This window comes from Calypte anna, chromosome 12 (assembly GCF_003957555.1).
Source record: "Calypte anna isolate BGI_N300 chromosome 12, bCalAnn1_v1.p, whole genome shotgun sequence".
Taxonomy (NCBI): Eukaryota; Metazoa; Chordata; class Aves; order Apodiformes; family Trochilidae; genus Calypte; species Calypte anna.
In genome coordinates this window covers 4,537,657-4,553,985 of record NC_044258.1, presented here as the reverse complement: position 1 = coordinate 4,553,985, position 16,329 = coordinate 4,537,657, and the positions used below count along the sequence as shown (strand labels likewise).

General features: G+C 45.7%; 1 protein-coding gene across 6 annotated transcripts in view; it reads right to left on the bottom strand.

Annotated features, from left to right (window-relative positions):
• Positions 1 to 16,154, bottom strand: part of RBM6 (RNA binding motif protein 6) — a 56,123-nt gene extending 39,969 nt beyond the window's left edge. For 3 of the 6 annotated variants that reach the window (XM_030458409.1, XM_030458412.1, XM_030458413.1), the window contains exons 1-5: positions 16,081 to 16,136; positions 11,374 to 11,483; positions 8,035 to 9,373; positions 7,226 to 7,315; positions 6,230 to 6,299 (exon numbers count right to left, since the gene is read on the bottom strand). In XM_030458409.1, the coding sequence (XP_030314269.1) occupies positions 6,230 to 6,299; positions 7,226 to 7,315; positions 8,035 to 9,373; positions 11,374 to 11,417 (1,543 nt within the window). In that variant the 5' untranslated portion in view covers positions 11,418 to 11,483; positions 16,081 to 16,136. Of the gene's footprint in view, positions 1 to 6,229; positions 6,300 to 7,225; positions 7,316 to 8,034; positions 9,598 to 11,373; positions 11,484 to 11,612; positions 11,680 to 16,080 lie in introns of those variants that run through there. The other 3 variants (XM_030458410.1, XM_030458408.1, XM_030458414.1) reach the window with 3 other exon arrangements.
• Between the last annotated feature and the right edge of the window lie 175 nt (positions 16,155 to 16,329).

Genomic DNA, 16,329 nt, shown 5'->3' with positions numbered 1-16,329 from the left:
GATGCTCTTCATAGGTATGATGATGATCTCCATAGGCAGAGAGCTTCTCAACCATCCCAACAAACACACCACTCCTTTTTTGGGTTTTTTGTTTTTTTTTTCCCTGTAGGATGAGGCAGAAGTATTACAGAAGAAAAGCATTTACAGTTTTGGTGTCTAGGACTCTGAGAGATAGCACACGGAAGCAGAGCCACGGCCAGGCTGCTGAAGCAGGGACCATCCTGCTGCTTGCTCTCTCCTGAGACACCACAGCAGAGCAGAGTACAGCTGGGGAAATCCTCTGCAGAGCTTCACCCATATTAAGAGAAGAAAGTTCTGTTGCTTCAAAGACAACTACAGCATGAAATATGGAGTGAATACAGAGGGACTTCCACATCCTTTGGGGGAATCTGCAGTCTCACATGCTGACCTTTGCACAGCTCAGGTAGTGGAGACAAGATTATGCACACTGTTCTTGGAAAATCTCCTATTCCTTGGCTTATAGGAAGAGCTACCTCATCTGTGGGAGACTTTGGCAATGTACATGACCCCATGTCAAGTTTTTCTGTTTCCTCCAAGGAAAGATGCAGATGTAGTTCATCCATACCAGTGACTACTTCATCACAAGAAAACACAGGGCTTTCTCTGTACCTCTGTGTACCAGGAACAATATGCTCAATGCTTCCAAGAAACCAGGAGTTCCTGCACAATAGTGGCTGTACCTGTGAGTCCTGCTATTGCAACAAGGGCAGACAACAGTGTAGTGCTTTCTGTGGTGAGACAAGAAAATAAAGCTGTCCACACAGTCTGAAAACTCAGAGGCTACCCCACTGCACAGCTGGGAACAGCAGCAATCTATCTGTGCTAACACAAGCTCAGAAGTCAAACCTGGCAACTCAGTACCAGCTGGTGGATTCTGAGCATCCATAAATTTGTCAAATCTCTTTACTGCACAAATAAATTGGTCTTCAGAGCTCCTAAAGCTGAAGAGCTGTACCAGAAAAGCTTGCTGCTGAATACTAAACAGGACGATCTGCAACAAGCTGTACCCCCCAATTCCTTTCAAAGGCTGAGCATTTTACAAGCTACACCTGGCTGCTGGGAGAAGGCTGCCACTTCATCCTGTCCCTCTGCATAATGAAGTACATTCATGTGCACCCACTCATGACAGCACTGCACAAGGGAACAGCACCAAAACCACAGGGTATGAAACACAGCTACGTCCTGAAGAGCAGAGCACTACAGACCATCCTTCTCCCTCCATTCAAGAGGGCAAGATCCAGAAAGGACCTGACTGAGAGGCCAATCTCACTGCCTTGGGATATGTTCCCGCCATGGAAAATGGAGAGCTTATCCTTAGTATGGAGAGGTGCACTACTTGGGAATCCATACCGATTTTTCCATCATGAAGTTTCAACTTCTAGCCTTTGGATTTTGAGTTTTAGCAAAATGCAACACTAAAGAGTACAATTATAAATATCAGAGGCTTTCTGAAATATTCCTGAAACCTATGATTCACTGTTCTGCTATACAGGATAGACTGCAGTTGAGGACAAAAAAAAAGGTACCTGTTAAAGGTTTATCTAAGTGCTTTATTAATATTTAACAGGGCAGCAGTGTGGTAGAGCTTAGTGAAAGCAACCATGTTAATCCATTTTTTTTTTTAGAATTTCTCCAAGGCAGTTTAAGTTCAACAAAGGGAGAGATAAGGGGAGCAGTTCCAAGCACAATATGGGGACCAGGTCTGGAGAAACAAAACTAAATGCTAGTGCAAGAAGGTGCAAAGCAAGCAATAAAGTACCTTTAGTGCCAGTAGCACTTACTAAAACAAAAGCTTTTCAAAACAGAGCAGGCAGCTGCTATGAAGTAGCTGCTAAGTTAGTCACATTCTTAGGAAACTACATTTCTCATGTGTTCCTCTATCACAGGAGGATGCCTGTCCTTTATCATCAGCCGCCTGCACATGGACAACCCTCTGGCCTTAAGCATTTGTGTTGCTTGAAGAGCTCTACCCCCCCCATTCCCACAGGAGTTTTACTCCCCAGGGATGCAAAACTACATTCCCATATTCTCATCAGGGTTCAAAATGAGTATTTAGAAGAGGGTTAACAAGCTAAAATCTCCCAATTTCTGCAGTGCTGCACTAATAGGAAACATTTTTTCACTGAGAGGGGCACTGGAATAGCCCAGGACAGTGGTGGAGTCACCATCTCTGGAGGCATGTAAAAGGCATTTGGACCTCGTCCTTAAGAACATGGTTTAGTAGTTAGATTACAGTGTGGGTCAAAGGTTGGACAGGATGATCTTGGAGGTCTCTTCCAACCTGAACATTTTGTGATTCTGTGAAGAGAGGGGGTACATAAAGGGGCTAGGGTAGACCTCACTGCTACCCAGCTCACCTGCTGCCTCCAGGCCTATGTTACAGAGCTCCTCTCTGTGCATGCTGCTCTCTATCGTGGTCAGTGTTTCCATTCTCCATCAGGCTCTCCCAGTTCAGCAAAAACTCCTCTTCGTTCCCCAGAAGTGCTTGCAGAGCAAGCCAGAAAAGCCTTATGGGCTGCCAGCAATTTCTCAGGATCACTTGCCCCAAACAGCTTTTCCCAATCACTGATATTAACCCTAACATAAATCCTGGTTGGAAAACACATGTTCCAAGGCTGTCTCACTGCAGACTGCATCCAGGCAAACAACTTGAACAGAAGGCTCAGATTATGCTTCATGATTTCACTTATCAACTGGACATCACTGCAGCCTCTTTTAAGGGTGAAGGACTCACCGTAAGCTGCCCTTAAAGAGAGTTCCATGCGCTCTCTTCTCCAGGCCACACTTCTCCAGTGCTCAGCCAAAAAGTTCTGTGCACATCAGACACCTAAGATGTTATCTCAGTCTTTGCTTATATTTGACATCAGTCAGGACAGTAGAAATAGAGCCTGATGTGAATCAGGCAGGAGGAGATAAGTTGAAAACATGCTCAAAACCCAAGCACATGAGGTGTGCTCATGTTGGACTCCTTGAAGGGCAGGAGGGATCAGTCTGAAGCTCCTGGCAGTCACTAGTGACAAAAGCACACAGACAGTAACAGGAGGATGACAGACACCCTGTCACCAGCAGCCTGGTGCTGTCACACATGACACTGACAGCCTCTCAAGGCCCACACTGAAAGCCACATGAAAGCCTTGACCCCAGTGAGCAGAAGTAAGCACCTTCTCATGGGATGGGGGAGCCCACAGCTGTTACAGCCCCTTCTCAGAGAGCTGCTGACAAGTCATCACCACCAGCATCTACAGAACATCCACCTGAGGCAGCAAGAGGCACCAGGAGACACTGCAGAGTAGAGCAGCTTATGGTCTTTGAGAAGATTCCACTATCACCTCAGGGTTTATTCTTTGTAATGATTAATTGAATGGATATGACCAAACACATTTGAAAAGGCAAGCTGAAAGATAAACCAACAACCTAATACACTTGTTTCTGCCCAGGCTTACACATCAGGTTGGAAGAAGCCTTATTCCCCCCCTGGCCACAAATGGATCTCATAATTTCAGTCTGAACATACAGGCTGATGGAAAAAGTCTAGCTGATGGAAATTACAACTTAATGTTGTGTAGCATAATACTACAAAGTCTGACATTGGCATTTTATTATTGTCTGTAAATATCTGTCTTTTTTTTTTAAATCAAATTTCTCCCTCATTTTTTAAAGTCTCTCCTTTCAGTACCTTGCTAGAAATACAGCCACCATGTCAGTCTGTGAGTTTCAGAGACAAAATAATCTAAAGAACAAAAAGCTTAAATGCATACTGAAATCACACCAAGTATATTCAGAACAGTGTTCCACGCTCAGCACAACCTTCAGTGATAATATGCTTCCCTTAGTGCATAGCATGTAAAAAGAAAAGGCTTTATAAAGACACTGAACTGCTTTTTCCAAGAAAAATCAACCATTTATTTTCCTCCAAAACAGAAGGAGTCTTGTGAAAGATCATACAGTGAAATCATCATGTTGAAGCTGCTGAGATAAGCTTTATGGTAAGTGTTATCTTTTTGTGAAATGGATCCAAAACTCACTTATTTTGAGTTAATTGAGTGTTAATTGAGTGTTATTTGTTACGGCTGTTATTGTTCTCCAACAGCTGCAGGCATTCTTCTCTCAAACACGCATCACATGTGTACTCATGATTAATGTTATTTTTAACATTTCTGGACAGAACTCAAAAAAATATACAACCCCCTCAGACGGGTTTAGCACACGCTCTTCCGAGCCAGGCTGCCCTGGGGCTGACACAGCAGCACAGCCAGAGGGACCAGGTGTAGCCCAGTGACATCAGCAACCCTGCAAGTTTGCAACTTTTCTGATGAATATTCACATACACACCCCACCATAAAAGCACTGTTCAGCCCACGACTGGCCTCCTGTTTCAGACAGGCTCAGCTGTTCAGAAGTTCGAATGAATTCGATTTCACACACTTTGCTACAGGATGACCTAATTTGAAAAGCTGTATTAAATTTACTACGGCTTCTAGTTACCCAGTTTCAACAAGAAGTTCTCACAATTCAGCAAGCTTTTATTGTCCTAGGCATATCCATCTTGCGTAAGAAAGACCAGGAAGCTGTCTAAATTAGCAGCTGCATTTGCAGCCTCAGGATAGAATGCAAAACAAAGTCTGTGGAGTATCCACGTAACCTAGAATAATGCTACACTTATTACAGATGTACACTGGACAAGGATAAACAACAGCTCATGAAATATGAGAGAATTTCAACTTCATTCTTTCCCTCCTCACAATTGCCAGAAAAAGTTAAAAAAACCCAAAAAACAAAAAAACATCTTTGCAGCTGAGACAGACTGAAACAGAACACAGCTTTTAGAGAGACAGCAGAAAACTGTGATCTCGTATTACATGTGATCACCAGCAGCTACTAAGGCTTCTGCACGTAACTTCAGTCACTGTTTCTCACTCTGAGTAGCCTTTGAAATGTGGAATGGGAAGGAGAAGGCACCAGTTCTCTAATGAGGGCAGTAAGTCCTAATGAAGTACATGAGAAGAGACTTAAGAAGAGATTCCCACTTGAGATTGATTCATTACTGGAAAGTGACGGGTTCCAGGAAAAAAAAGAAACCAACAACTGACAGAACACATCAGCACAGGCAAAAAATGAGGATGTTGCAATTACTGCATTGCAGTCAGTGTCGTGCAGGTGACAACAGCCAGGCTGTACTGTGCTTAAAAGAGAGGAAGAGCAGCAAGAAAGACTGACTGTACCTTAAGCCCTGATTGGGCCAGACCAGATTATGTGACACAGGGATGCTCTTTAGTTCAAAGGAAGGTTGTGAAATGTCCTTTGACAGCTTCCAAAAACAAAATTATCCTTGAGAAATACCCAGCTGCCCCAGTTTATATCCCCAGCCACTAAACACATAGGAAGCCTTTATATAATTTAATGACACCAAGAATTCCAGCTGCTTCACCTGCAATCCATACTGATAAGAAGCAAAGGCACTACAAAGGTAGATGTATTCCTAGGTTTAAAACAAATAAATAAATAAAATACTAGTTTCCATATATTTCCTACCAGTATTAACCAAACCAATCCCCAGGACTCACCCTGCATTTCCTACCATCGCACATCTTTGTTCCAGCACAACTTTCTCACAAAGCAGCCTTGTAAAATATTTCTTTCTTCAGAATCCTACACATACTGATTGGAAGTACAGCAAAACTTTATTCTTTGAAGGAGGAAGAGCATCCAGAGCCACTATTTAGATATTTGCTTATCAAACTTACTTTTACTTTTTTTACCTGTTTTGGTACCTAAGAAGGGTAACAGTTTCAGTGTTACTGAAGGAGAAATGTTAGGATGCACCAGGTTTCCTGAGGACTATTCGTGCAAGACATGTTCCACAGTAAGACCATCTCAGAAAAAAAAAGATGTAGAACAATCCAAAAGGACTTAATTTTTTAAAACTGTCAAGAGAATTAACCTGCTGTTCTATGTCAGTATTGGCTTTACTCCAGCTGGCTGTTGAACAGCCTTATTGGTTTTCCTGACACGTGCTTTACCTCTGAAATAACAGTGAGCGCAGCCATCGGTTTTGAAGACAAGAAGGACAAACTACAAAACTGGGCATTTCCATTTAAAAACACCTGCAATTATGGCACCGAAGACTTTAGCCAAAGTGCCTAAGTATCGGTGTGAACAATACCCTTTTGTAAACTTGAAACCAGAAGCACTGGGAAAGCATTCTCACCTGAACTGTAATCTTTCAGTCTCAAGTCCTTCACTGGTGTCCCGTCAGGCCCTCGGAAAGCATTGAGAATCTACAGGAAAACGAAGATCCCCATCAGGCTCCAAAATCAAACCTCAGAAAGCAAAGCACATTTCTCTCTCCCCAAGACTTCTTTTCTTTCTGGGTTAACTCTGTTACAAACTGACACATATTCCCAACTAAGTTCCAAAAGTACCTGGGAACTGTTTATTGAGTTTTGGGAAGTATTTTTGGCTTCTGTTTAAAGAAGCAAACACCATTCACACCATAATTCAACTGTGCAAAGGTTTATTACACTGCTTTAAGATAGACTGCTCACCTCTGATCCTTTTTTAAAATCAAGAGATATTCTACTGCCTTTAAGAAAAACAAGAGACCTGAGGTGACTGTTCAGTTTCATCATCCCTTGATGGACAAAGTTTCTACCAGGAGCTCTCCAGCATTAAGCCTCAGAAGCTCTGATCATCACAGCTAACCCTAGCAAAAAGTGTTGCACGTAGGCGTTCTCATGTCTGGAACTGTCACCAAAAATACCCACCCAAATTCAGAGTGGAAACTTTTGGAAAGGGAGCTTCTTTCACCTTGTAGCCTAGGTTGGTTTTTTTTGTTTTTCACTAAAATCAGCAGTAGCAGCAGACATCTTTTCCATCTTTATAAGATCTCAAGTAATAAAAATATTTGGTATATAAAAAGCAATGTCATATATATAATGGAAGTAAGACTTGTTAAAAAGAGTCTGGAGTCAAGGCTTTTAGCCACCAACATCCCACATGTGACTGCAGAAAAACTCGTCACTTCCAGACCCCCCTCAAGAGCCCCTCCAAACCCCAGAATAATCAGATAAAAAAATAACATTACTATCACTTTTAAGTCTGGATTTTTCTCTGGGGAAAATGACAGACCATCTGAACTACACTAGCCACGCTTGTAAGTGGTAGATTTAGAAACCATTGATGGAAGTTTTTGGATGCCACTTACATCATCCTTTGTGGCAGTTTCAGGCACTCCTCCCAGCCGAATGAGCTTGCTTGGCTTCACATATTTGGGACAGGTCCGGTAATCTTGGTCCTTGAGTTCACACAATCAAGATGGTATTTTTATAAATGAGAGATGCCAGCTCAAAAGAAACACAAACAGTAACAAAAGAAAGCAAGGGATAATTTAAAGGAAAGGCCCATAAAGCAGGCTGGCTCAAATCTTTAAGCATAGCACTGTTCAACATTCAGAGAGCTCTGGAGGCTATGAGAGCCACGTCCAGGAAAATAAATAGGCAAATGGCCTCTCTCTGATTTGCAGCAGTGGGAGATTCAAATTCAACAGTAGTTACTAACGCAGTAGCTACCTTCAGATTACCTTCAGGTTTTAAAGTTAACTCTGAAGGAAAATAAAGCATTCACAAGGACAGCTGTACTGTTCTACAGAGGTCCATCTAAGGCAACAGCTTCTCTCTGGTAGCGCTTATATGTGACGTCCAGGAGAAAATAAGTTATTCTATATGCTGCTTCCCCATACCAGCCTCACTCTGTCGGGCCATTTTCAACTTGGGGACTTTCTGAATCCAATATGTTTCTAAATTGCTAAACTGCATTTCTCTTGAGAATATATTTCCGAGATAGAAAGGGTGCCCATTAAAACAACCCGGAGCACGAGGATGATCTCAAGGGTAGGACTGTGAATTAGGATAGAACTGAAGTGATGGGATGTGAACAGAAGACTCCCTCCCAGCTCCTTCCGTTCTTTGGCCAACACGCATTTAGATGGAAACATCAACTGAAAAAACCACCTACCTGAAGGCTCTTATAGGGCCTAGAGTCTTTGCTGGGTTTTCCTTCTGAAAAGGACTTGCCATGTTCATAATCAAACATCTGATGCCCTGGCAGCCGGTGATCCACATCACGGTACTCGATGTTCCGGTAGTCAGTATCTTGCCTTCCAAGGAAATCCAGGCCACCTTCACCCTTTAACCCAAGATCAGAATCGGATCTTTGCTGCTCCCCCCCAGAAAGCTGCTGCTGTTGCTGCTTGTTAGCAAAGGTCTGAGGTTGCTCCTCTTGCTCCTGAAGAGTAGGAAGAGGTCCACGGCTATTCTGGAAATTGTGTGAAGTGTCATCTTCAAGACCCAGTCCAAGGGATTCCTCTTCTCTGGCTGGTGCTTCCGAATGCTGAAATTCTCCTTTCTGGCTACCAAAGGGAGCTCTATCTAGACCAAGTGCAGACTCCTCTCTCTTGCTGGTCCTTAAACCAGAGCCCTCTCTTTCTGCTAAAGGCACAGTAGATTGGTTGCGCCTAAAATCTACAAGACTTTGATCCATGGGAGGCATTTCCCTATCTGAAAAGTCCATAGGAGGAGCCATATCTCTGTTCCTAAAATCCTGGTCAGATCGGGACCTGTGCCTATTTCTGAAGTCTGATGATGGTGCATTTCTGTTTCTGAAGTCCAAATCAGAGGTACCCACACCCCTGAAGTCCAGATCAGGTACATCTCTATTTCTGAAGTCTGAATAGGAATGTTCTCTGCCCCTGTAGTCTAACTCAGACATATCTCTTGCCCTGAAGTCAGAATGAGATCCATCTCGACCTCTGAAGTCTAGATCAAAAGACCCCCTTCCCCTGAAATCTGATGGAGGTTCATCTCTGCCCCTGTAGTCCATATTATGTGCTTCCCTATCCCTGTAGTTCATACGGAACTGCTCCCTATTCCTATAGTCCACTGAAGGAACATCCCCACCCCTGAAGTCCATATGTGGCCCTTCTCTCTCCCGGAAGTCTCCTGGGTACATATCCCTGCCCCTATAGTCAGAAGAGGGTGGTTCCCTACCTCTGAAATCCATCTGAGACTCATCTCTGCCCTGGAAGTCAGATGGTGGGAAATTTCTGCCCCTGAAATCATGGTGCCCCTCCCCACCTCTGAAGTCACTACGTGGTCCATCTCTAGCTCCATAGCTGAAAGAAGGTTCCTCTCTGTTGGCAAACTGAGGATTGAGGAGGCCTGTGAGTGCCTGGATATCAAAAGGAAGTGATTCTCTGCCAGAGAAGTTGCCAGAGTGTCTTTCTTGAGCAAGACTATCAAGGGAAGGAGGATATTCCCTGTTCCACCCGGGAGCAAACCTTTCTTCTTGGCTCCCACTGTAGAAATAAAGACATTATTATTCATAACGTGCTTAGAGTCTGAAATCTACACAGCAGCACATTCTTCTCTAAACTTTTATAGGGTTGTGTAACAGTCTAAGATCCGCAGAAGATACTGATGTTTGGCAGTTTAAGATGAGGCAGCATACGACAGATGTGAGAAAGTAAACTTGGGTGCTCCCATTTCAGCACAATTTCCAGAAGCACTCAACAGGGAATACCTGCAATATTAATGGGTTAATGATGGTAGCAATTCACATAGTCCTGCCCTGCACACAGCTCTGAGGCTGTTCAGGGTTCCACCAGCTGGTGTGTTTGTTCATCAGCATCACCAGCACATGCCTGTGGGGAACCACTTGAGCTTAAGCTCTCGGGCAGTGTTACAAAAGACTAACTTCACACGTCATCCTGAGGCACATAAAAGCAGAGGTCACCAAACATCCTATACTAAAATACTACAGAAACTCCTTTATGGCTCCTTGTACTGGAGTCTCAGCAGGCAAAATGCTGAAAGCTATCAGCTCAGACTCTGAGGATGCCTCACAGGGATAATATGCCAATAACCAATGCCCAAGATGATCCTGTGCCCATGCCTCCAGACTGGATCTTACACTGAGTTTCCAATACTACAGCTATGAGCACTCCTGATACCTGCACAAAACCTCTCAGGAAGAGGTTTACTCTCAAGGCAGCTTTTCAAAACCCAATGAGTTGTTTGGGTTTTTTGAGATGGAGCTACCTGATTTTTCATTTAGGTGAGGCTCCAATACCTTTTTTAAAAAATAATGAAATATCAACACATTTCAAAATAACACCAAATGCTACCGAAATCAGAGGACATTTCCTTAGCAACTACAGCAAGTCATGTTCTTCTCTGAGTTTCACTACAGAATCACACACCAACAGAATGCAAGGTGACATCTGCACAGTTAACCAAACCATATACAGATTTCCTAAGCTACACACCCCTGTTTTACCACTGTATAGAACAGTAATTTGAATTTGGTTCAAGGCTAGAATTCCACACACAATACAGTAAAGAATAATGCTTGTAAAACCCACTCAAAATTCAGCAGACCAGCACTACTGATACCATCACAAAACACTCTCATGCTCCTGCCAATTTCATTATGAGATGCTCTGGGGGATACTGGGTTCTGCAGCTCATATGTCATCAGCTTCCTCAACACATGACAGCTGGACAATTATTTGATGAAATATTCATATCATGGAAACCTAAGATAGGCCACAAGGAGGTACCTTCACCATGCTGATAGCCAAGCAACTGAGATAGACACTTGAGCAAAAGATGAAAGAATTATGCACAACAAAGGAAAACCTCAGCTTTTCATTTTTTAATCTTTTTAATACCCAGAGCCCTCTTGCAAACACAGGGCCTGATAACAACCAAAAGAATTATAAACTAAGCAAGATAGGATACTGTGGAGGTCCAGTTGCATACAAATCTTTCAAACAGATCCAGTGACATTCAAAAATGTCTTATGAAAGGGTATGGCCAAGAATATGAGGATACATGGTTTACTCAGCCTCGTGGAGAGAAATAAACTCTGAAAGTTTCCAAAAAACCCTGTGTGCAAGTGAAATGCTGGTATTTCTGAAGATGCGGCAAGCACCTTGGTTGAAGAGAATCAATGTTACACTTAACAGGCACTTCTCTGGATCTTAACAGCACGTATCACCAAAATCCATATGACATATAATCAGCTTACAACAGCTAAAAAAAGTATGGCTGGAAAAGGTGGTATGGAGAAGGAACAGAAATATTAAAATAAGCTCTTGTTAAAAAACTCAGAAAGTCTCAACTTGCCCATTCTTCAGCAGTCTAACCTATCTCCACACAGACCTCAGAACCTTTACCAAACTAGTCTGCTTACAGGAGGACATGAAGAAATATTGACAAACAAGTCAAAAAGTCAAAAAGTGGCTTATCATATTTAAGCAGTTTGCTGAAACACACAGGACATTCAAACACTTACCGAAAAGACCCCATTCTGTTGCCTTGTCGATGGTCTCCCCACATTTTGATCTTGTCTGGTAGGTTTCCAGAAAAGGATAGCTCACTCTAAGAACACCAAGACAGCACAACCTGTTGAGTAAATAACATTACAATAAGCCTCATGGCTAAAAATACAAATCACACAAGAATAACACTGCTGGTAAGGAAAAGGGGTGTGTGGAACAACTGATCAGGATCCACAAATATGCAAGACCATACGTGAATGACTTAATTGCTGCATTACTCCATGCTCAAATTTGCAAGCATCAAACAACTTCTGAAATCAAACTGTTGATATGGGTGGGCAAACAATTTGGTATCTGGCTTTGATTACCAGAAAGCTTTCCAATAGACTGTGTCTGACACAACTGGGAGTGCAACTAGAACTGTGAGAGCACCGCAGTCTATAAACAAGGACCACTGCCCAACAACAGTCTGCAATTAATGTTTAATCCAACCTGGTTTTGCCAAAAGGTCTTGGCTGTTTGAGGCAACAGTCACTACTACTGGTCCACTCTGCCCTCAAAAGCGTGTAGGTGACAGTAGCTTTGCCAGTAAATCCCTGCAGGCACTGCTCTCCATGCTGTGTCACAAGTAATGCCTGTATCAACAAGGATCTAAATGCCATCCACTTCTTCCCACCAGAGGAAAAGGTGAGGATTTCCTGGAGACTGCCAAAGCTGGGATTAGAAATAGGATGTACTTCTGTCTTTCCCCCGAAAAAGATAAAAACCAAAGGCTGCAGCAGAGGACAGACCCGATGGTCTCAGTGTTCTGGCTAATGCAGTGGTCCAGGAGGGCTGCTGTGCCACCAGACCAAGGTTAGGAGACCTGGGGCTCACACACTGCTATGATACAACTCCAAAGCAGGACTGAACTATTCAGTCACAGTGGTTTGGTGGAACAGAAGACAGCACAGACAGGCACCACCAGGCCTGGTGGGAGCAGCTCCTGTCAAAGAAAAGCACAAAGGATCCCATTCCTTCTCCATTCCAAAGGTCAGTGCTGCTGCATGGGTAGCAGGGCAGCAGAGCAGGTTCTGACAGGTTATCCCAGGGAGTGATTCCAGATGCTGAGGAGCTAAAGGGAGCTGCCCTGCTGAGAGAGGGCACCTGCTCTTGCCAGGGTCCATGGCCAGGCAAGCAAGGGACAGCAGCTCTGTCAGGCCTCATGATGTGGGTGTGGAGGCTGAGGAAGGCAATCTGGAATACCACAGCTGATCCATGCACTATTAACAGTGTTTCTAAAGATACAGGCTCATACTTCTGACCACTCAAGTGCAAGAGCTCTGGTCTGCTCCCATTTTACATGGCTCCCTATGCAGTAAGCACTACCCTGGTCCCAGCTTCCTCTGCAAGCTCTATCATTTTTTCTTCTTGGTTGTGAATCCAAGAGAGCTGACACCACACCCTCCATGGAGAGGCCAGGTGAATGGAGATGGTTATGGCAGACACTGCTGTGATGGGCTGTCAGCAGCCAGGCCTTTTATCTGTGATCTTTTGCAGCCTGCAGACATCTGCAGACCTGTCATTTCTTAATCACAGAATCACAGAATGGTTTCCTGTTCTCCCTTTTTGGATTTCCTCCCCCACTACAGTTCTCATTAAATCAACAACCTTACTGACGCTTTAAAAAAGAATCCCTTGCTAGCTGGGAACTCTTTGGACATTACATTCAATTTATCAGATATGGAAAAAAATATAATTGGACTGACACCTGTCACAGATCAGCTGAGCCACACAGCAGCATCCATGAGTATGAGGTCATGGTTCAATGACACAGGCAGCAACACTGGCTCTGACAGTCCCCTGCTCAGCCTGGTGTGATTTACTGCCTCTGGCAACACAGTGCTACCTGTGCCAGCTTTGCTTTCCTGGGTTTGCACCATAGGTGACCCTCCAAAAAGAGTTACATTTAACCCAGGCCATTTCACTACACAGCCTCAAAAAACTAGGTGACAGCAAACTCCAGGACAGGAACAGAAACTTCTCAGACTGGATACCAAGGTCTCCTGAAGGTCTGCCCTGCTACAGCTCCTTCAGAAGGTGCAGGCTGTGGTGAGAGGCCAACCAGGATTTACCCTTCAGGTAACAGCCCCCTGCTCCCAGGCAGAGGGTGAGGGTGAGTAAGGCTGTTTGCCAAACACACACCAACAGAGCCCAGGGCTGGGGCCAGGCCAGCAGCAAAGCACGGCAAAAATCCACCCTCCAGTGCTAGGAATTCAGCATCAATTCCTGATGCTGAATGATGAGGCCATACCTCAGTCACAACCACGCATCTGAGGGAGATGGCAAAAAAGGACATTTCAGAGTGACACAGTAAGGCAGAACGCATGACTGCAGTCCAGTTACTTGCACAACCCAGACTTTGAGTCCTCTTAAGACAACAATTAGCTGTTACAATTATGCTGAATAATCAGGAGGGCCAGTATGCATCCTGAATGTAGGCATTTTGTTTCCCTCCTCCTCTCCCTGCTGGCTCCGCCTCCTGCTGGCAAAGACCTGGCTCAGTGAAGATGCAGAAGGTGAATCTCAGAGAAGGGAAAGTTCCCCTGTGGAAAGCTTTCCCAACAACCAGTGGTCCTGCTGCCCTCCTGACAGACTCCAGAGACTGATGAGCTCCAGATGCTCCCTGGCAATTACACCCAAGGGCTTCCTCAGCACTGTGCCCCTGCCCCGAACCCAACGCCTGGCACTGCCACTCAGGGGACAGTCCCCATCCTGCTCTCCAAATGCACCTGCTGAGCCCAACAGCAGACTCTTTGAGAACCTCTAATTTCAATTTACATCTTCCTAGGGTAAAATAATGGCACTGCACATCTATGCAACTGAGCCAGACTAAGTGGCTGACTCTCTCAAGGAATAATTAAAGATTTCTGGCAAGGGTCATAGTGAGGAATGCCAGTACAGTCCTTGAGCATTTCCTCACTGAACCACACCCAACTTTGCACCTTTTCTTCCAAATGTGGGGGGAGAGATGAGAAACTGGTGATGGGCTAGGCAAGGTGAATCTTCAGAGATGCTATTTCCAGGAAATTACCACAGTACTCACAACTCCTCTCCAAACAGATTTTGCCAAGGCTGCCAGACGTGGTATTTATAGACCATGAGGAAATCAAACATGTAACTACACACAAGACTATGGTCCGAGAAAAGAGGAAGTAATTTGCTACAAAACAATTTTTAGTGACCAGAAAAGTTTTTGTAAGGCTGAAGAAAGGAAAAAGCCTATGAAATTCAAGTATTACAGGAAGAACAAAAGAAAGCATCTCCCCAAGCTACAGAAACTGTAAATAGCCAAGAAAGCCTGTTAGTTCCAATGTCTAATCCATAAGCAAAGAAAATACCAAAATCATGTCACTGAAGTATGGAAGCAAAGGGAGAGGGAACCATCCCAGCTCTTCTGGGTGTCATGCTGGAGGTTTTCACTTTGAAAGAAGGGAGGTGTGTGCTTTTCAGCTGTATGACGCTTTTAAAACAACATGTTAGGAAATATCAGGTGAATTTCTAACAGCCTCTCGATCACTTTGGGACCTTGCCTGTCCCAGAGGACTTCACAAGTGCATTCCCACTTGTGTTGAGAGGAGGGAGTGTTGAGAGAGACTTTCACACCACCAACGCCCTGCAGAGACAGGACAGTGGATTCCACTTTCAGTAGCAGTTCCAATATCAACACCAAGCACCAGCAACACCACCAAACTCTCGTGGCACTACTCTTTTTAAAAAACAAAACACAAGAACCACCATTATCTGCCCCAGGAGCTCATCACCTGGCCTTCACCAGCCTCCAGCACCAGCCGGGCCACATCCTGCCTCCACCTCAGCCTTCATTTACAGCTCAGCCTGTGACTGAACCTTAGCATCACCTGATGTGTCCCCAGTGACAGCCCCCATCGCCTCCCTCTGATTCCCAGCAGGAATCTCACCTGATTTTTGTCCATTGCTTGTAAAAACCAAAACTGCTGGAAGGCATTTTTTACCAAAACACAAACAACACGATGTGAAAGAAGCCCTAATTCTGACCAAGGCCTCAGAGTAACCCAGAGATATGTAGAAACACAACCACGGAGGCAGAGGCCCGTGCGGGACAGCCCTAATGCCCCGGTACCGGGGGCCGAGCTGCCCAAGCCGGCAAACCCCAGTTCCACCGGGGATTGAGGCTCCGAGCTGGAGACCGAGCCCACAGCCAACAGCGGGGTCACGGAACCGGGACCGGCCTCCTCAGAGCTCACAGCCGAGGCAGCCCCCGGTACGGAGGGGCCGCGGTGTCTCAATAAGACAAACACTGCCCCGCATCCCGACTCCGATGGAGCCCCTGGGGCATCGCCCGGCTCCATCCAGCCCTCCCAGCAGCCCCCGCGCACACCCCTCTCCCGGGAAGCCCCATGGGAGGAATCCCCCACAATCCCGGGCAGCCCCAGCTGCAAACACCCCCCAGCCCGTCCCGCTTCCCTCTCAGCGCACCAAAGCCGATGCCCCCTCTGTCCCCGGGGACACCCCAGAACCACACACACCGCTTCCCTATTCCGGATGGCCGTTCCGGTTCTACCCTCCGGGAACCACCCGAGCGGCCCACGCCACATCCCGCGCCCCTGCCCAGGCATAGCCCGCCAGCCCCGCCACACCGGGCGGCCCAGCGCTGCTCCCCGGGTCGGGCCGGGCCGGGCCGAACCGGAGCCGCCTCTCACCTCCGCCACCGCCGCTCCCGCCGCGCCAGGCCCAGCGCAACCCCTGCGAGAAGCCGGAAGTTCCGCTGCCCCCTGCGCCCCGCGGGGCACGCTGGGAAGCAGAGTCCGGCCAGCCCGGCCGCCGCCCTACCGCTCCCGACATGCACTGCGTAGGGCGGACTCCATTTCCCAGAGTGCTCCGCTCCGCCTCCCGAGGCCTGCCGGGAGTTGTAGTCTCTGGGGGAAGGGGAGGTAGTGGCGAGCAGCGAG